Source organism: Emys orbicularis, chromosome 1, assembly GCF_028017835.1.
Source record: "Emys orbicularis isolate rEmyOrb1 chromosome 1, rEmyOrb1.hap1, whole genome shotgun sequence".
Lineage (NCBI taxonomy): Eukaryota > Metazoa > Chordata > Testudines > Emydidae > Emys > Emys orbicularis.
The window spans coordinates 232,798,824-232,820,228 of record NC_088683.1 but is presented as its reverse complement, the minus strand read 5'-3'; the positions used below and the strand labels follow the sequence as shown (position 1 = coordinate 232,820,228).

The following is a 21,405-nucleotide window of genomic DNA, read 5'->3' as shown; positions in this document are numbered from 1 at the left end:
ACAAAGAGGACTATGGTCTCACCCCACTGGCTAACCACAAGTCACACAAGCAATTCCCTTAGACACTCCAGTTTCCCAGTATCACCACTAGTGCCACTCATTATGGGGACAAATGGTTATGAAAACCAATACCCCAGTAAAAGAAAAAAGGTTCTCTTGATCCCAAAGGATCAAGCCCCAGACCCAGGTCAATATACAAATCAGATCTTGCCCACAAATCACGCTGTTGCCAATCCTTTAGAATCTAAAGGTTTATTCATAAAAGGAAAAAGATATAGATGAGTTAGAATTGGTTAAATGGAATCAATTACATACAGTAATGGCAAAGTTCTTGGTTCAGGCTTGTAGCAGTGATAGAATAAACTGCAGGTTCAAATCAAGTCTCTGGAGTACATCCACAGCTGGGATGGGTCATTCAGTCTTTTGTGTAGAGCTTCCATTTGTAGCAAAGTCCCTCCAGAGGTAAGAAGCAGGACTGAAGACAAGGTGGAGATGAAGCATCAGCCTTTTATAGTCTTTTCTAGGTGTAAGAACATCTCTTTGTCCTTACTGTGGAAAATTACAGCAAAATGGAGTCTGGAGTCACATGGGCCAGTCCCTGCATACTTTGCTAAATTACAAGGCGTATCTGCCTTCTCTCAATGGGTCAATTGTATAGCTGATGGTCCTTAATGGGCCATCAAGCAGGCTAGGCAGAGCTAACACCAACTTGTCTGGGATGTCACCCAGAAGCATAGCATAAGTTTGAAATACAGACAGTATAGAGCCAATATTCATAACTTCAACTACAAAATTGATACACACATATAGACAGCATAATCATAACCAGCAAACCATAACCTTGTCTTAGACACCTCATTTGACCCCCTTTATACAAGAGTTGGTGCCACTACAGGACTTTGGTTGCAACCATGTTCTATATGGTCCCAGATTGTCAATAACGTCACAGTCCTACATACAGCACATCTTCCACCAGGAAGTAGGTTTGATACCAGTGCTGAGAACCTGAAGGAACCTCTCTAGCATCCTGTCCCTTCCACTCCACCTCCCCTCTGGCAACTACCTCTTCTCCCCCCTTCCTCCCCCTGGATGCCTACATTCTTCTTACGTAGGAGAGAAGTTGTATACATAGTCTAAGAATCAAATCCCACAAGGTATTGGTGTTGCAGGTGTTTACCAGTCCTCAGAATTTAGTGAAATGTCACTAAAAAAACAAACCTGTATGACAGTGGTACTAGTATATAAAAGAGAAGATAATCAGAGCTGGGTTAAGTTTTTGAAATTTTAATCAACTTTGTAATTAAAACAGTTGGGAATGCTTGCCGTTTTGTCTCCTTTTCCTCTACTTGCTATCGAGGTAGACAAAGTTTTGAGGGTGGGAAGTTGTGGCTAAATTTGGGGGGGTGGGGGGGATTTTCCCTTTTTAATATCGCCCCTAAGTAGGATATAATTCTTCTATATAGGCATGTAAATTAGTAAAATAAATAAATAAATGTTAAGTATTGTGATCATGTAACTAAAGAGTGTGTTTAGGTTTGATTTAAGACTGTGCACCATCTTGAGTGCTTCCTAATGCCAGTGCAATGTTTCAGAAATTATTAAATGCCATGCTTAACATTTAAAAAAAAATAGTTTCTAAATAATTTTGCCGATAGTAATGCATGTAAAAACTTTTTAAATTTGAAATATTTTGATTATGTAAGGAAGAAATTGGGAAGTTAAGTAATGGCAAATGTATTAAATATTGCAACTGCTTAAAATAAAATTAGCATTGCTAGTGGTAATATTGGAAGAAAAGCCAACAATGACTTAAGAGGCATTGAAACTTGAAATAAGCAGTGAGCAAGAAGTAGATCTTTCTCTTCAGGTTAAAACAATGAATGTGTTCTCTGCCTTTCCTTGCTGATTTAGAGTTCTTTTCCCCCATCCCCTTCCCTTTCCCTGATTTACCAGGAAATAAGTAGAATGAGCAAACTAATTAAATTAAACAACATTCAGAAGTAATATGATTTATCTGGGTCTCATGGCCAACTCAGATACATTTCTTGGATGTGAGGAATTCTTCAAATAGAAAAAATCCCAGATTTTCATTGTTTCTGTACCCATTTTGTTATTTGTCCTATTTCTTGATTCCATTTATCTACTTTATTGACTTTCCATAGCATCAGTATGTTGATATTTTTGTTTTGTTCTATCTGAGATTAAGAAACAATATCAGGTTGGGATATTACAGAACATGTAAAGTGAAATCTCTAAATGTGTATCTAATAATATGTCTCTTAAATTTAATTTGACTATATCTTTTTACAATTTTGTAAAACGTGGCTTGTTCCTCAGAGTCGTGCTCCAATCTCTGCAAAACTTGTTGCCAATATGCTATCAGTTGCTGGGGCTGACCACATCATCACCATGGATTTGCATGCTTCTCAGATACAGGTAATTACAAGCTCTTGTTGACTGCAGCTAGGAGTTTCCCTATTGAGTTAATGTGATAGGTTAACTCCTTGCCAGACCATTCCTTTTTCTGCTTTTCTCACAGCTGTGAGAAAGAGGCTATTCTGATGCTCCAGGGAGAAGGGAAACTGTCCCAAAGATTATTTAAATATACATAATTTTAACGCAAAATTTAAGAGAAACAAACCTTGCTTCTGGACAGAGACCAGGCCTTACCTAAGTAGCTGACTTGCTAATATTAATATCATTCATATTTCTAAATCTGAGGGGTTTGATAGAATTGGGTAAAACTTCAAAGTGTACTAGAACCCCTAGCACATACAGTACACAGGCAGGCTTCTATTTATAGTATTTCATAAGTATTTAGTACAACTAAAGTATTTTGCTAATATAATGGGGGTTTCTAATCTTGTATACTAATTGATGAGTGTTAATTGAATGCAACAGTAAGATATGAAGCTTTCTTCACTTCTATTTTGTCAATTATGTATTAATGAAAGTGAAGAGTTGATAGCTTTAGGTAGAACCAGACATGCAGGGTAGTCACTGTTCAGTGTCCCTACACACAACACTATCAAGCTGTCTTATTTCTTACTAGCAAATACCCGCTTTTTCCAGTCTTGAGGTTCTATTTAACCAGAACTACCTGTCACAATAGTTTTTAAAGTGTGGACCAAAGTCCTTTTACTTGTAATCTAACCTGTTTTTCAGAAGTGGGAGACTATTGCATTGCAATCTTGTACAAGAATTATAAGGAAAAAAAATACTTGTTCATTATTCTGCTGATGCTAACTTCCCAGTCTTGAAATACCAGTGTTCATTTCTAGCAGTTATTCTTTTAATATTAAAAGAATAAGAAATTAATTTATAATAGATATTACTTTTAGCTTAAGTTCCTTTTTAGATAAAGCTTTTCATGAGAATGAGTTTACTCAGCCATGTGCTTAAAACTTCTTTCTCCCCCACAAAAAATTACCCTCTGGTTTTACAGTGTAAAGTCGTTAGTGATGCTTTCCCTTCCCTTTATTGCTAATGAGTGGGATTTTAAAAGTGCTTGTGTTGGCCTAACTATACTCACAGTGAAGTAAGTGGGAATTTTACTATTGACTTCAGTAAGAGCAGAATTAGGCCAGTGTAGAACACTGTTTTGAAAAGTTTCAGAGTAGCAGCCGTGTTAGTCTGTATCTGCAAAAAGAACAGGAGTACTTGTGGCACTTGTTGGTGTTCTCCTACTGGTTTTTGAATGTTATGATTCCTGATGTCAGATTTGTGTCCGTTAATTCTTTTGCGTAGAGACAGTCCGGTTTGGCCAATGTACATGGCAGAGGGGCATTGCTGGCACATGATGGCATACATCACATGGTACCATTCCAGTGCCAGCAATGCCCCTCTGCCATGTACATTGGCCAAACCGGACTGCCTCTACACAAAAGAATTAACGGACACAAATCTGACATCAGGAATCATAACATTCAAAAACCAGTAGGAGAACACTTTAACCTGTCTGGTCACTCAATGACAGATCTGCGGGTGGCAATTTTGCAACAGAAAAGCTTCAAAAACAGACTCCAATTAGAAACTGCTGAGCTTGAATTGATATGCAAACTAGATACAATCAACTTAGGCTTGAATAGAGACTGGGAATGGCTGAGCCATTACAAACATTGAATCTATCTCCCCATGTAAGTATTCTCACACTTCTTATCAAACTGTCTGTACTGGGCTATCTTGATTATCTCTTCAAAAGTTTTTTTTCCTCTTACTTAATTGGCCTCTCAGAGTTGGTAAGACAACTCCCACCTTTTCATGCTCTGTGTGTGTGTGTGTGTGTGTGTATATATATATATATATATATATATATATATATATATATCTCCTCAATATATGTTCCATTCTATGCGTCCGAAGAAGTGGGCTGTAGCCCACGAAAGCTTATGCTCAAATAAATTTTAGTCTCTAAGGTGCCACAAGTACTCCTGTTTTGAAAAGCTTACCCTACATGTTTAAGTTGACCAAGTGATTGTTTTTTATTTTTTTCTAATGATTTTATTCTAAACAAAGAGTAGTGGAAAGCTAATGTATGTTAAGAACTGTTTTTCTGTTTGTACTCAGGGTTTCTTTGATATTCCAGTGGATAACTTGTATGCAGAACCTGCAGTGTTGCAATGGATTAAAGAGAATATTTTGGAATGGAGAAACTGTATCATAGTCTCACCTGATGCAGGTGGAGCAAAAAGGTAGTGTGCAAACTACAAATTGTCCATAGAGTTCAACTATTATTATACAGTCTGTTTCACAGAAAGGAATGGTTTGCTCATACTTCTTGGTTGACTTATTGCTGAAAATAGTATGAGGCAGTAGCTGTAAATGCTGATGGCTCCAGTTCCATTGTAATGAAACAATAGTCCTTCCAATGTAGTTCATTCTTGGTTATATGTAGGAATTTTCCATATTCTAAAGAAAATATTTTCTCTCTCCCTGAATATGGCCTCATTAGCTGAGTCCCTGTACAGGAGGAAAGAGGCTTTTCCTGCTGCATGCTCCTTTAGCACAGTTACTGCACCTCTTCCTGCTTCTCTCTGGAGCTACATACATTTCCCTTCTCTATTCAAGCATGTGGCCTACTCTCACTGTACCTGCTGGAGTTTAGGTAAGAGCATACTTGAGTCATGTTTCTTTAATTAATTTAATTAATAAATAAATAAATAAATAAATAAAATAATAAATAATAAATTAAAAAAAAAAAGTTGTTGCATTCCTGGCTGAAAAGCTATTGACTCAAGTTTAGTGATGTGTAATCAGAAAAATAATCTGGTGGAAATATTAAACAAGCTTGGGGAGCGGGGAGGAAATGTGGAGGTGTTAGATTAATGGCATATTACTTCAATCATGGCATCCATTATTACTCATTCAGCAGATCATCCTTTGTTTGGTTCTGGTCAAATACGAATTGATGTCAGAATTCAGAATTCTGACATCTGTGAAGTGACAAAGTATGCCATATAGATGGAACACTTCTCAAGCAGAGATTGTTGGTCATTCTGCTGATAAGAAATCCCTGCCCATCAGCCGGAAACTTGGAGATTGTGGCAGGGAGGGGAAGAACAGTTAGGTCATCTAGTCCAGGGCCGGGCAAACTTTTTGGCCCGAGGGCCACATCAGGGTTGCGCAACTGTATGGAGGGCTGGGTAGGGAAGGCTATGCCTCCCCAAACAGCCTGGCCCCTGCCCCCTATCCGCCCCCTCCCACTTCCCGCCTCCTAATTCTCCCTCTCAGAACCCCTAACCCATCCAACTCCCTGACCCATCCACATCCCCGCCCCCTAACCACCCCCTCCCAGGACCCCCCGCCCCTAACTGCCCCCCGGGATTCCAACCCCCCCGCTCCCTGTCCCCTGACTGCCCTCCTGACCCCTATCCACATCCCCACCCCCTGACAGGCCCCCCGGGACTCCCACTCCCAACCCTCCCTGTTCTCCATCCCCTGACCGCCCCCCCAGAATGTCTGCCCCATCCAACTGTCCCCTCCTCCCTGACTGCCCCCCAGGACCTGCTGCTCCCTTACCCAACCCCCCCGCTCTCCATCCTCTTACCAGCAGCAGGAGCTCGCAGCTGCGACACCCGGCCAGAGCCAGCTGCGCTGCCCAGCGGGAGCGGCGGGCCAGAGTGCGGCCGACGTGGCTGTGGGGAGAGGGGGGACAGCGGGGGAGGGACTGGGGACTAGGCTCCCTGGCCGGGAGCTCAGGGGCCGGGCAGGAAGGTCCCGCAGTCCACATGTGGCCCACGGGCCATAGTTTGCCCACGTCTGATCTAGTCCCTCTCATTGCCAGTGAAGGACTGCCATAAAGTGGATTTGACCAAAGCCTCATGTTTGTCACAAGTTTAGATGATTAACAGCCAAAAAAGAGAAGGGAAGGGGATCACTTGGCTACTTAATGTACATAATCTATTTTGAAGAATGAAGTTACCGATTTGGAGAGAGACTGTAAAAAGCATTCCAAAGATAATCTAGTAAATTAGGCGACTTCCTTTTTCAGTCCAATATGATGTATTTATTCCTTCTCTCCCCCTTCTCTTCCCCTTCCTCCCCCCCGACCTGAAACAATTCAGTCTTGTGGTAGAATTCACCAAGTGGCAGAGACAAGCTGTCTGGAAAACTTCTTTATATATTTTATCAAATTAATTGCTTACAAGGGCTTTTTTTACAAGAAACATTTGCTTGTATTTAGCATGACTGTATTTAGCATATCTTCATGTCGTAAAGTAATCAGACCCTGCCTCTTGAAGTGGGAAAAAATATTCTTTAACATGAAAAGACGGAGACATTTATGTATGTTACCCAGCTAATTACTATAGTGTGTGTGTGTGTGTGGACTACCTATACAAGCTCCACAATTAACTCTGGATTTCTAAAAATAATTAGCAGTAACACAAGTTACTGGAAGAACAGCATGTTGGTTTTTTTTTTTTAATGAATGATCTTGACCTAGATCTGGAAATATTTACGGGATAGAAGGATTTGCATACAGTAGAACCCCATTTATCAGACCCTCTCTTAACTGGCTCTCTGCATTTACCGAACAACCAGGACTCCAGGGCCAGACTTGGGTGATCTCTCCTGTGGCTGCTAGATGACACTGCAGCGTCTCATATTTCTCCAGTTTATCCGGAATTCTGATTATCCGAGTTGGACCTAGTCTCAGTTAGTCTGGATAAATGGAGTTCTGCTGTATATATTAGAGACAAGCTGGGTGAGGTAATATCGGTTATTGGACCAACTTCTGTTGATGAGATCTGAAAAAGAGCTCTATGTAAGCTTGAAAGTTTCTCTCACCAACAGAAGTTGGTTCAATATTACCTCACCCAGCTTGTGTCTCTAATATCCAGGGAAGGACCAACTTTTCTACAACACTGCTTACATGTATATGATTGTGCAGATTTGGAATATCTGGATTCTGTCACTTCCTCTTACAACCCTATCCGTTGTCCTGTTAGCCAGCCTATTAAAGGAATTTTATGATTGAAGTTAGGCATAAAACTACTGTTGATTATTTGAGCTCCTGCATTGTCAGGACCTGTTGTGAAAATATGTGCTCTAGTGTACCAAAATGTAAAAATACTTTGACTTATCCCATTGTAGTCAAATAGAGGTCATTTTGGGATTATATTTAAAAGATGACACCCTCTAGAAACTAAATTCTAATACTGGTTCAGCTGTGGTTTTGGGTGGTATATAAGAATAGTCCTAGTTCAGAAAGATTGAGATTGCCTTCTATATGCTGGCTGTCTTTATTAATACATAAGAGAGACTGATTATTTATTTTTAAAGATTAATTGAATATTGGTGTGGGGAATACTTGAAACAGTAACTTTTAAAGGAAAGTACAGTTTAATTTTTTTTTTTACAATCTTAATACGAAAAGGTATCAGAATCTGTTCTTAAAAAACAATCTTGTCAAAAATTTGTTATGCAGTGGCTAGAAGTTAATATTTTAGTAGAGATCAGTATGTCCACAAGAGGTCACTCTTAGCATCCTATGAAATCTTCAGTAATTAAAAGTAGCGTGTAGATGAATGTTGTGAATTACTAACCAAGTGCCGAACATCAGAAAAGAGACACGGAGAATGAAATTAGTCAGGTCCTCCTCATTTACTCCAGTTTACAAGTGGCTGTAAGGTTGTTAATTTAAAAAACCCAACTATGGTACTATCCATTTCAGTTGAAATGCGATTTTTAAATGTGAAGATCTTTTATATATTAAGGCTTTTCTAATGTTATCAGTACAATGCCATTTTTTATAAATAGCCCCAATTCTGAATTTACTTATTTCTAACTCATCTAGTTGTGCTTAAATATTGCAATAATCTATTAGAACAGGGGTTCTCAACCTTTTTCTTTCTGAGCCCCCCCTAACATGCTTAAAAACTCCACCGCCCACCTGTGCCACAACAACTGTTTTTCTGCATATCCAGTAGATTAAAAGCCAGGGCCAGCATTAGGGCATAGCAAGCAGGGCAATTGCCCGGGGTACCACACCACAGGGGCTCACATGAAGCTAAGTTGCTCAGCTTCAGCCCCAGGCCCCAGCAAGTCTACTAGCCCTGTTCTCTGGTTTATTTTGGCAGACCCCCTGAAACCTGCTCACAGCCCCCCAGGGTGGCCCCGGACCTATGGTTGAGAACCACTGTACTAGAAGCTTATGAATAGTTGGAATGTATTGTGTATGCATAGCACTTGCCAACAAGATACTAACACACCTAAACTTTGACTTGCCTGCATTTGTCTGATGTGCAATATTTGTTTCAAACTTAAATATTTTAGTTATTTTTAAAATCTCCTTTTCTTGAAGTCAGCAGTCTATATAACTTTAGCATTTAATATTAAGCTGGTGTTTAGCTAATGAGGTGGGTTTCTTAACTACATGTAGCTTTTCTAGTTTACTTCCTAATTAAAACATAACCTGTTCTTTCCATCTTCTTGCAATATGACAAGCCCCGATGTCCCCCTAGACAGCAGCCTTTCTTTTGGGAACGCAATCTAAGGCGGTTTTCACTACCCCACAATATGTCTTTGTTCTTTCTTGTAGTGCTGAAAAAGAGATCAGGCAACAGGCCTATCTTTTCTTCATATTAGGGGGACATCAGGGCTTGATGTATTGCAAAGTCTGCTTGTAGCACTAGGCTTTAAACAGCTAGTTGCTTGGGCTGTGCTCAAGGAGAGTTCTCTGATTTACAGTGCTTTGTAGTAAACCCTTAAACATGTATCTTTATAATGCAAATATGAGTAGACCATGTTAAATCATAAACTTAATATATTATAACTGAATTATATTAAATATTATGTTATATTCTGTTTGGGGTGTCGGAGTGGGGAGGAGGTTGGGTAGTGAGAAGTAATAACTGATCTGTATTTTTTCCAGATCAAAATGTGTTTTCTGACATGGACTCTTTACACTGGGGAAGTGATGAATACTCTTCTCCATCCATATAAAAGCAGTAGTGGATTATTAATTCTGCTATGTGCCCCAAATATGGCTAAACATTCCTGTTCTCATTAAATATATTTGAATAGTGACCTTTTGTAAGGAAGGAGTTCAGTGCCTGAAAACTAAAGTTAGTAAAAAAAAAAATACCATACGTCTGAAGAATGATTTTTGGGTGTCTTATGCTACTGTGGCTGTACGCCCCATTGCTTAACAGAAGAGCAGTATTGTTGCTACTACCCACATCAATATTTTGTGATATTTGAAAATGTTGTTTTGGTGTATTGTAACTTTTTTCTTAAAATATAAAGACAATTATTTCTACGGCAGGCACATGCAATTTCTTTTCCTCTTGTTTCCGAAGTGTATTTCAAAAACATGTTTGTGTCTTTCTTACAACTTAGGGTTACTTCAATCGCAGATAGACTGAATGTTGAATTTGCTCTGATTCACAAGGAAAGAAAGAAAGCTAACGAAGTGGACAGAATGGTCTTGGTTGGTGATGTGAAAGATAGGATAGCTATTCTTGTCGATGACATGGCTGACACATGTGGCACAGTATGTCATGCAGCAGACAAGTAAGTATTGTTCCAAATTGACCCAGTACCCCACTGTACAGTCACCAGTCTGTTGCAAGTTGGCCAAATTGCTTGGTCCCTCCCCCCACTGCTTCCATTTCAGCTGGGTCTAGTGTCTAGTTGTTGTTTTTTTTTTTTTTCCCTAGGTCTGTAGGGCACAGTCCTAGCCTCAGACCCCATGTCTGACTTCTTCCTTGGGACCTGGAGTACCATCGCCCTTGAAATCAGTGTCTGAGACCTACCAAGCTCCCTAGTTGCTTATACATGCTCCCTTATAGCTCCACCTATGCTGTGGTTTGAGTTTCCAGTTTGACCCCTTCAGGGACAACGTAGCAGAAAAGCAAGGAACATAGGCTTAGCAAAGAAATTTCTTAACCAGAGTGACTTTACATTTAAAGTACATGAGAATTATAGAACTTTGAAAATAGAAGTTCTGGAATACTCTGCCCTAGTCTGATCTGACCACTTCCGGGAATCTAAAGTCTGTCAGCATTTCAGATTGGGCAGAGTCCTTCTGGCAAGTCACATTGGTGAGGATCAAACCTCCCATGCCCCCCCTCTTCCCCCACGCCCGCCCCCAGACAGCAACCTTACTCTTAAATAGAGCCTCATGGTGCTATCTGCTCCCGCCCCATGAGTTGTTCTTGCCCCTTCTTGTGGGCCCCTGTATAGAGAAACTGTTATTCCGTGGTGGTAGGCCAGTACATGGGAGGAGTCAGTGGCCCTAGGTTGCTTTGTCCTGGCTTTTAATGCTCTTCAATGAGGTGTCAAACACTCTCCCTGAGCAGAGCAGCAGTCTGGAATGCAGTAAAATAGTGTATTCTTGGGCATGTCGAGGCTTGTGCAGTCACAATACCCAATACTTCCATGCATAGCATAAGTCAGCTCACATGCGTAAAGTTACTCGTGCTTAAACATTTGCAGGCTTGGGACCTCAGGCTGTACATTCAGCAGAGCAGGGCAGCTTTTTTTCCCTGTGTGTTTATAGTACACCTAGCAGGACAGACCCCTCTTGGGGGGACTTTGCTATTACTATATCTATCTATCTATATATCTATAAATAAAATGATGGGGTCTAAATTAGCTGTTACCACTCAAGAAAGAGATCTTCGAGTCATTGTGGATAGTTCTCTGAAAACATCCACTCAATGTGCAGAAGCAGTCAAAAAGGCTAACCGAATGTTGGGAATCTTTAAGAAAGGGATAGATAATCAGACACAAAAAATCATATTGCCTCCATATAAATCAGTGGTTCTCAAACTTTTGCATTGGTGACCCCTTTCACACAGTAAACCTCTGAGCGTGCCCCTCCCCCCATAAATAAAAAATACACCTGTATAACGCTGTCCTCGGGAGCCAAAAAATCTTACTGCGTTATAGGTGAAACCGTGTTATATTGAGCTTGCTTTGATCCACCGGAGCGCACAGACGCCCCCCCCCGCCCCCTCCCCCCCCCCCCCCCCCAAGCGCTGCTTTACCGTGTTATATCCAAATTCGTGTTATATCAGGTCGCGTTATATCGGGGTAGAGGTGTAATTTTTTATATTTAACACTGTTATAGAGAAGCAGGGTTTTGAGGGTGGAGGCTGATGGCTCGTGACCTCCCATGTAATAATCTCACGACCTCCTGAGGGGTAATGACCCCCAGTTTGAGAACCCCGATATAAATCCATGATATACCCACATCTTGAATATCGTGTACATATCTGGTCACCCCATCTCAAAAAAGATATATTGGAATTGGAAAAGGGCAAGAAAAATGATTAGGGGTATGGAACGGCTTCTGTATGAGGAGAGATTAATAAGACTGGGACTTTTCAGCTTTGAAAAGAGACAACTAAAAGCGGATATGATAGAGGTCTATAAAATCATGACTTGTATGGAGAAAGTAAATAAGGAAGTGTTATTTACTCCCTCTCATAACCCAAGAACTAGGAGTCATCAAATGAAATTAATAGGCAGCAGGTTTAAAACACACACAAGGAAGTATTTCTTCACACAATGCAGAGTCAACCTGTGGAACTCTTTGCCAGAGGATGTTGTGAAGGCCAAGACTATAACCGGGTTCAAAAAAACTAGCTAAGTTGATGGAGGATAGGTCTATCAATGGCTGTTAGCCAGGATGGGCAGTGATGCAAAAGCATGCTCTGAAGTATCCCTAGCCTCTGTTTACCAGATGCTAGGAATGGGCGACAGGGTGATTACCTGTTCTGTTCATTCCCTCTGAAGCATTGACCGCTGGTCGAAGACAGGTTACTGGACTAGATGAACCATTGGTCTGACCCAGTATGGCCGTTCTTATGTTCTTATAATACAAATAATAAATGATAGTGTGGTGTGAAAAACACTTAAAAGAATTCTCAAATCAAAATAGGAAAAATAATCTGGTTTTGTTTTAACTGTTAGAAATCCTGCTTCATCTAATGCAACAATTCTGGGAAAAGATCTCTGTTCTAGTTTAGAGTTACAGCTGAAAGAGGTGCTCTCCTTATATACATAGCCACCATTTTCAATATGGTACGTAATGAAAAGGTTTATTCTGCATTTTCTAGCTCACTTCGGATACTCGGTGATACAAACAGCTAAAAACAAAGCTAATTAACTTAAATTTCCACCCCTTATGAAAGGGGTCAGTACTGACTGAACAAATGGTTCTTATCTTGACTAAGCAGATGGAAAGGGTTTTGTGTGGCCGAACCAGGTTTTCAGCTAGCTTTTTGTTTTTAATTTGTTTTAACTCTATTGTCAGTATTTTTAAATAGAACTGTATTGTCTGTCTTGCCTTCTCTAGAAAGAGTGTAATGAATCAAGTCTGAACTCCTGTAACAAAGCAGCCTTTGGCGGGACACTACTGAGAGTATCAATTCAGGACAAATTGCTTAGAGCAGGGCAGTCACAGCCCGAGGCTGGGGTCCTTCACTACTAAGGCACACCAAACCAGTGGGACTTTGGTTTTACCCCACTGGCTAACAAGAAGTCATACAAGTAATTCCTTCAGACACTCCAGTTCCCCAGTATCACCACCAGCACCACTCCTTATGGGGATGAATGGTTATGAAAACCAATACCTCAGGAGGAAAAAAGGGTTCTCCTGATCCCAGAGGACGAAGCCCCAGGCCCAGGTCAATATAGAAGTCAGACCTTACCCACAAATCATGCTGTTGCCAATGCTTTAGAATCTAAAATCTAAGGGTTTATTCATAAAAAGAAAGAAATATAGATGAGTTAAAATTGGTTAAATGGAATCAAATACACACAACAATTGCAACGTTCTTAGTTCAGGTTGTTTCAGGTTTGATGGGATTACTGCTGATTTAAACCAGTTAAATCTCTGGAGTACCAACATCCCAGCTTGGATGTGTCGTTCAGTCCTTTATTCAGAGCTTCAGTTTCAAGCACAGTTCCTCCAGAGGTCAGAAACAGGAATGAAGACCAAATGGAGGGGTTTCCAGAGCCTTTTATATCCTCTGCCATGTGGAAGGAAACCCCTTAGTTCTTACTATGGAAAATCACAGCAGCAAGATGGAGTTTGGAGTCACATGGGCAAGTCACATGTTCATGCATGACTCAGTTCGCAGGTGGCAGCCATTGCTCACATGAACATTCCCAGGAAGGCTCCTCAGATGTGGATTGGAGTCTCCCAAGGTCCATTGTCAGTTACTCAGAATAGTCCTATCAAGAAACACTTAAATGCCAATTCTCAAGAAGCTGACCAAATGCTTCACTGATGCTACTTAGAATCAAACACATTGAGATACAAGTACATAGCCAATATTTATAACTTCAAATACACACACACAGACAGCATAGTCATACCCAGCAAATTACAACCTTTTCATAGACACCTTACTCGACCTCTTTGTACAAGATTTGGTGCATCTATAGGACCTTGGTTGCAACAATGATCTATATGGTCACAGTTCATGTCAATAATGTCACAACTGCATAAGGAGCAATTGGGAGGGGCCAGGCCAGTAGACTGCACCTCAGTATGTATTAGACAAATACCTGTCAAAGATGGTCTAGGTAATACTTAGTCCTGCCATAAGTGCAGGGGACTGAATTAGATGGCCTCTCAAGGTCCCTTACAATCCCATGATTACTAATTAATTGACTGAAACAAGAATCACTTAGCAAGATTATGGCTACTAGTCTCAGATGTGTTATTTGTCTCTCACAGTGTAGAGGAGTCAGAGCCCTCTTTCCTCTTACTATCTCCCACCCATCAAACTTACAAAAATACCATCTGCAATTCCAAAAACTTGAATCAGGTAGCTAAATGGTTCTGTCTGATCCAGTTCTTCTTTGAGTAGCATCCCTAGGGTGTTCCACTCTGGTGCACTAGTGGCCCCTGCGCCTTTGTTCAGAAACTTCTAGCAGTGTCCGTTTGGCCTGTGCATGCTGTTAGTCAGTCTTGTGCCCTGTGCTGTTGTGTTATAGCATTGCATGGGTGAACCACCCTCAGTTCCTTCTCAACCGCCTCAGCCTGAGACAGAGGTCTGGCAGTTGTCCCGTTGAGATTTCCTCAACTTTAGCCTTTATTCTTAATAGTTAGTATGAGTTTCATTAGTTAGTAAGTAGTAATAGTATAGCTTCTTCTTATAAATGTTTGGCTGGCTTCAAATGTTTGTCATGCCTGGAGGAGATCCTGGTTGGTGTCAGGCACTCCCACTGCATCATTGCCTTGGGGAATCGCATGTTGCCCAGAAGTGCAAGTTTTGTCTGGCACTAAAGTCAAGAGCCAGAAAAAAACAGAGAAGGCTTCATTGCCTCATGATGGAGAGCTCTCTATGCCTGGCTTCTGACCCAGTCCAAGGCACCTCCCGTTTCTGAGCAAGTCTGCTGCCTCCATGAGGCCCAAACCTCCAGGGCTCCCAAGAGGAAGACACAAGACTCCTGTGAAAGGAATGTTCCCCTAGCACAATAGAGAATCTCTAAAAGCCAAGGTCATCAGTATCTTCAGCTACTTTGGTGCCATTGGCTCTCCAATCATGTACCAGTGAGGTTACTGGTTCCTCTATTACCCAGGGCATGGCTAGACTGAAAGATGGGAAAGCTTTGGTCCTGGAGAGATCATTGGTACCATTAATGGATCGAGGCGCCAAGAAGAGCTTTCTCAGTACCGAAGAAGCGTGGTGGAGTTCTGACTGCTTCCCTCTGAGCACCCTGAGACTTACGGTACTGTCAGTGCCCTCCGCCACGATCACCTTGGTGCAGACTGCAGGCTCTGTACCAATAACACTCTTGGTACCACAGGAGTTCTGGTTTCCCCAGCACCTGGCTGTATCTGAGATGTCCGATTCTCTGCTCCTCAGTGTCAATGTGCTGTTGACACAGAGGACATAGAGATCACCTAAAGTTCACTTGGTACTGATGGTTTCACCTCAGATCTCTCCTGACGCTCCACCATTCCAGACTGAGCTTGAGGAAGAGGATTCTGGTGAAGACCTTGCCTCGGAGTCTCAAGTGTCAATTCAGGATTCTCTCTTCACTTCTATAGAAGCCCCTTTCCAGATGCCTCTGGTAAAGCTGCAACTACTCGTGGCCCACAATTGCCACCAATACCTGGCTGGTATGAGCACCCCTGGATGCTTCCTCCTATGCCTTATGCACCTCCTCCTTGGCCATATTGGGACCTGGGCGAGGCCTATTACCCATTCACTTGCCTGTCTTCATCCTAAACTGCATCTAGATAACCAGGAGACACTGCTTTATCCCTTTATGGATGCTAAAAACTGTTGTATGTCTTGTTTCCTGTTTCCTCTCCTGTAGAGAGATGAGATGGGGCCTAATTGTCAAAAGTTCAATAGAGTGAAGAGAACCGTAATGCATTAACAGGAGGAAGATCCTGACCTGCACAAATAGATGGCACTGTTAGCTGAGTGAGGAGTTCAGTAAAGCAATACTTTTATCCTGTGACTTTTTTTTTTTCCATCCCCAAATCTGAAACTTGGAAAGGATTATGTCCTTTCTTCATTGTTTCCAAACATAATTGAGTCACAGGGGACAATAAAGATGTAGCCCGTATCCCAAGTAATTGCCACAGATGTTTGAAAATGTCCATTTCTAAATAGTTTATACATGCAGTTCAAGTAAGTTGTATCTCCAGCAATCTACTTGGTTTGAACTAAAAAAAAAGGTATTTAACCTTGGTTAAAGTGTAACTATTTTAGATCATCACAATAGCTACTGACACCCATTGCCTTAGTTCATAATTATTCACCAGCAAGTGTAGTGTAGGGAGCTCACTGGGATGTACTTTTGGTCAGCCTTTCCTAATATCCATACTGTCGGAGTTCAACTGCACCTGTGTTTTCCCCTCAGTGGTCCAGCAAGGGCTCCCACTGGCTCCCAGCCATCACCTCTTGGGTGGAGACCCACGTCTCTCCCTCCCTCCTGACCATGGAATTTCCAAGCTGAGAGTCAGTTTACCACTAGATTATTTATTCCAATGTTCTTTTTTTGGTCTGCTGGTCTCCAGTATCCAGTTTGAACCATTGAAGAGACCATGAATGAGTAATCAACCAGACAATGGATCTCTTCCCCAGGGTTAAGCTTCAAAGGGCTGGTGACTGGAGGAATTATAGTAGCATTCCCCATCCTCCTAAAGAAGTTGCATATAATCTCATAACACATTAAAAAATTACATTTTTAATACACTGGATGTCTTAAGTGTTAAACTTAAGGTTTATCCGAGGGTATTGCGTTATTTGTCATGCATACAAGCTAGCAGATACTCAAAACTGTACTACATGATTTTACAGGGGTTATTACTTTTTTGTAGTCTATTGAAGGAATCCATATGTAAACTAGATCTTAAACCAAGAGATTATCTGGTTTTGCTATTTCCTAAGTAACACTAGAATTATGTGCTCAAACATACATTGCAAACTTTTCTGTTTTTCCCCATGTTTTTTAGGTTAGTGTCTGCTGGAGCCACTAAAGTTTATGCTATTCTGACTCATGGGATCTTCTCTGGCCCTGCTATTTCTCGAATCAATAATGCTGCATTTGAGGCTGTTGTAGTAACTAACACAATCCCACAGGATGAGAAAATGAAAAATTGTCCCAAGATTCAGGTACTGTGTTTGTTTGTTTGGTGTAGCTTTTCATCTGCTTGATAAAATGCAAATCTAGAATTCAGTTCTTGATGCTAGGATCCCATGCCACTGACATAAAAGATACTGTTCACAAATTCACTGGACAGTTGTCTTGTTTGTAGAACTTATTCTTAAATGACATTGAAGAATTTGACTGTTCCTTTAAAATACCATTGTGAAATCTAGTCCGTTTTAAAAAGACTTAATATATGGCAGCTTCTCCTGAATAACTCTGTTGATTTCGTGGGGTGGGGGTGGTTTAACTGGTGTGTCAAACTAAGAAGTCCCCCTTTTTTTCTTCTTACAATGTACATCATGTTATGTTTGCATATGAGAAATTAATATAATTATTATATTGAAGTCTTTGATTTGTTCCTTGTATTGAGGATATAGTTTTAAAATAACTTTTTTATGAAATACCAGACAGCAGAAGTTACATCGTACCAAAAAAAGTTTGAATGCATCTCAGGACAACCTCACAAAAAGCCTGGTGTTCCCTTGGGAGTTTCTTCTGGGGAAAACAAAATTTTTTTGTGATGGTGTTGTTTTTTGGGGTTTGTTTAAAGCTACTTCAGTTTGAGAGCACCAAAAGGCACATTAAGTTCTGATATAATACAGTAGTCAAATTGAATAAACTAAAGTCAATTTGGTATTAACAGAAACAAGACTTGTGGTAAAGATCTGTAGTTCTATAAACTTACTTCAAGGAGATATTGCCATCTAGTGGATAAAATTGTTAGGAAACTTGGATTGTATTCCTTGCTGTGTAGTTTTGGATTAATCTCTTAGTGCTCAGTTTATCAATTTTTAAAATAGATATAGTAAGCAGTCCTCACAGGTGAGGTTTATCTAGTTAATGTTTGTAAAGCACTTTGAGTTCCTTAGAAGAAAGATGCTGTAAATTCTAATAGTCACTAGTGTTAGTGGTATAATAAATTGTATTTTCTTGATTGCTTTTAGGTTATTGACATTTCCATGATTCTGGCTGAGGCAATCCGAAGAACACACAATGGCGAATCTGTGTCCTACCTGTTCAGCCATGTTCCACTATAACTGCAAGAGATTAGTGTTTTCCTGTTGGTTGTGTCCACCAGCACTGTCAACCTTTTTAAATAATGCGACTCAAGAATGAGATGACTCTCTTGGTAAAAAGCTTCAGCTCTTGCATACTTAAAGATGTTTTCATTTTCTAATTAATCTTTGTTCATTGTAAATGGGTAATACAGCTCCATTTTGCAAAATCTCTTATGAATACACTTAAGGATTTTGAAGGGGAGGCTTCAATACTTACCTGTGACTATTCCTACAGGTAACTTTTTGATTCTGTATTTGCCAAAGCAAGAGGGTCAATACCATTTCAAAACTTTTTATATTTGTGGGGCTGCCAAAGGTAGCCCAATTTTAAAATATTTCATATTTAGTTTATATTTAATAATAAGTTGGATGGGCAATGAGGTAGTTCTCCTGCTGTGTAATATTGAACCTTGTCTAGGCTGTTAACTAAACATTGGAATAAGCGATCAAATGTGTATTCCCTTAACAGTTAAATATTTTTTTACTTGGCAGAAATTCTGTGGTAGCTTGATGCCCACCTACTTCATATACCTCATGATTAAAAATTGCTGGGCAAATTCACTTTTTGTGGGGTCAGCATAACTGTAGATTAGAGATTAGGTGCTTGTGTTCTCTTCCTACTAAACTACTGCCTCAAATGTCTAATCTCTAAAGCTGGGACCACAGCCACCACTTCTCTGCATATGGTAGTTAATAGAATTTGTACTTTCAAAAGATTATGCTTCATTTAGAACTAAATTTGTCAATTATAGGCATCTTGTATCTATACATTAGTCTCTCAAGTAACTTACTAAAGTTTGTTGAACTTTATTTACATCTTCAGTTTTAACCATGAGTCTGTCAGTCTGTAGATCTTTTAAACAAAATTTGAGACTTCCATAACAAAATTAAAGTGAACTATTGACACAGTATTCAGTGGGCTACATTTTGGAGCATATGAAATTCCGAAGTTCAAACAGTGATGGTGTATGTGTGTAAAATGGGTTCTCTTTTTTTTTTTTTTTTTTTTTTTTTTTCCTTCCCCCTCTGGAAAGTTCATTGCACTATATCATTCTGTTCTGCTCTATGTTGCTCAGCTGTAGTTTTCCTGTTCATAGTTCAGTATTTGACATGTCAACCAAGCATGTTAATACATCTGTTAACATGTAAATTCTAATGGTCACTAGTATTAGTGATATAGTAAAATATTTCTTAAAGCTTTCCGACCTCCTTACAGACCGTGGAGCTTGACCATTCTGTTAGGTGAGATCTTTATTGTTGTGCAGCCAGCTGAGTGGTCTGGTTGCTCAACGGTCGCAGGTACTCAGTAACAAAGGCGCAAAAACCATTGTGAAAATAACAGTTTGCAGTTGAAATGTTGACTCTTATCCTTAAGTACTGGTGGTAAATTCCTTTAGTAATTTTAAGGGTTTGTCTAAATCAAAATCCTTATTCTTGAAGATTACAATTCCAAGTTCTGAAGGGACTTGGCGACCTAAAAGCATGGAGAGCACTCAGACACAGCACACTAAAGGTGTTGAGGCTTCAGTTGAGCTAAGATAAAATTCACACACACAGATCATGAGGATATCCAGGTTTCCACCTGATGTAGTTAATTACAATTTCATTTTCCATATCTTAGAAATGAGTCTCGTTTTATTGTGGGGATCCCGCCAAAAAAGCCTGATTTCTGCCAATTTTACTGTATTATGGTATGGTATAACTTTAAATGTGCTTATTTTTCTGTGGCATCTTAGGCAGTCTGATGTTCTATTCCAGTGTCTACCTAATATGATTCTAAAACTGCTTTAGTTTGGTATGCCAGCTCTTTTCAGGGATTTAAAAAAAAAACCAATTGTACTGTTTTTATTAGTAAGGAGAGGAATAGTGGTGGTGAGCATATCCATGTCAATAATCCAAAGAAAATGCAATTCAGGTGTCTGTCTACTGAAAACTTCTAGCCCTAGTTTAATTTTCAAATCTTGTAACGTAACGTGACAGGACGAATCTGTTGCCTACCTGCTGCAGAAAAGGTTTTATATAGAATTATTTAACCGTTTGTAGTCTTAATTTTTAGAGATGTCTAGCTTTATCACATTGCAGTTAAGTCTACCCCAAAACTATGGCTGATTAGCCATGATCATACCAAACTTTCTTTTGACTTGCCTGTTCTTTTGCTAGTATATTTAGTACCATAGACAATCTGTTGTCTTGCTCTGCAGATCAGGGCTCTGTTACAAATGAAATGTTGAACTGTTTTGCCACTACTATGCTCAAGTATTCTTAATAAATCTTAAAACTACTTGTGTTTATAGGTTGTTGTTTTCTTTTATTCTTTTGTTGCATTGGTTTATGGAGACCACTTATTACAAGTATTGAGTTGGGGATGGAGATGGGGTGGGAAGTATAGCCAGTGGTATTCTTCCAACCCCTGCTTACAAACTGTGCCCAGCCGTCCTGGACACCAAACAAGCTGCCCCTCCATTTGTGCAGATCTTCATAATAGGTTCATCCTTCTCCCTCTTCAAATGCACTGAAATAGTTAGTAATGTTTAAATTATCATTACTAGGCATCTAATTAAACCTATATGAATAGGGGCAGTTTTTGCTTCTCAGGTTATGCATTTTAAAGTTTTTCAGCAAAAATGGTTCACTTGTTTCTGACATTGAGGTTAGCTTGGGGGAGGGAGGGGGGAAATAATAGTTTTACTAACTAACATTTTCTTACTGCTTTTGAATGGCTTTAGTGACCTGGGGATTTGGAGCAATGACTTGAAATAATTTAGGAGGATGATCATGAGGGTCAGAGGAGGTGAAGTGCCTTTTGATGACCCTGTGAATATCCAGCTGGTCTTGCTGAAGTTATAAGCCACAGGAAGTGTCTTTATTATGTGTTCAGTAGATTTTGTTATAAGCTTGCTCCTGAATTTTCTGATCATTTCATGTGAATAGTGCATTCTTCCTGACCCCAAGAGACAGTCCTATCATTTTGAGGCAGCCATATAGACCAAATGAACCCTTCCTCCCATCAAAATACTGTTTGGCCTAAAGAAAGAAATAACTGGGTTGCAAGCTAGTAAATCCAGAGTTCAGTTCTAGCTGCTTCTGACTGAAATACATGAAATGAATAGCACCAACTTTATTATTGAGCAATTCTAACTCTATGAAATCAGTGTGTGTGCAACATGCCCAGACATTTGATGGCATCAGGTGGATAGCCGGTAGCCCACCATCGAAA

General features: G+C 40.1%; 1 protein-coding gene across 1 annotated transcript in view; it reads left to right on the top strand.

Moving 5' to 3' along the window:
* PRPS2 (phosphoribosyl pyrophosphate synthetase 2) overlaps positions 1–20,469 on the top strand; it is a 37,419-nt gene extending 16,950 nt beyond the window's left edge. Inside the window, exons 3-7 of the mRNA XM_065398828.1 lie at positions 2,338–2,436; positions 4,567–4,691; positions 9,841–10,014; positions 16,934–17,093; positions 18,075–20,469. Coding sequence (XP_065254900.1) covers positions 2,338–2,436; positions 4,567–4,691; positions 9,841–10,014; positions 16,934–17,093; positions 18,075–18,167 — 651 coding nt within the window. The 3' untranslated portion in view covers positions 18,168–20,469. The remainder of the gene's footprint in view (positions 1–2,337; positions 2,437–4,566; positions 4,692–9,840; positions 10,015–16,933; positions 17,094–18,074) is intronic.
* The last annotated feature ends 936 nt before the right edge of the window (positions 20,470–21,405 follow it).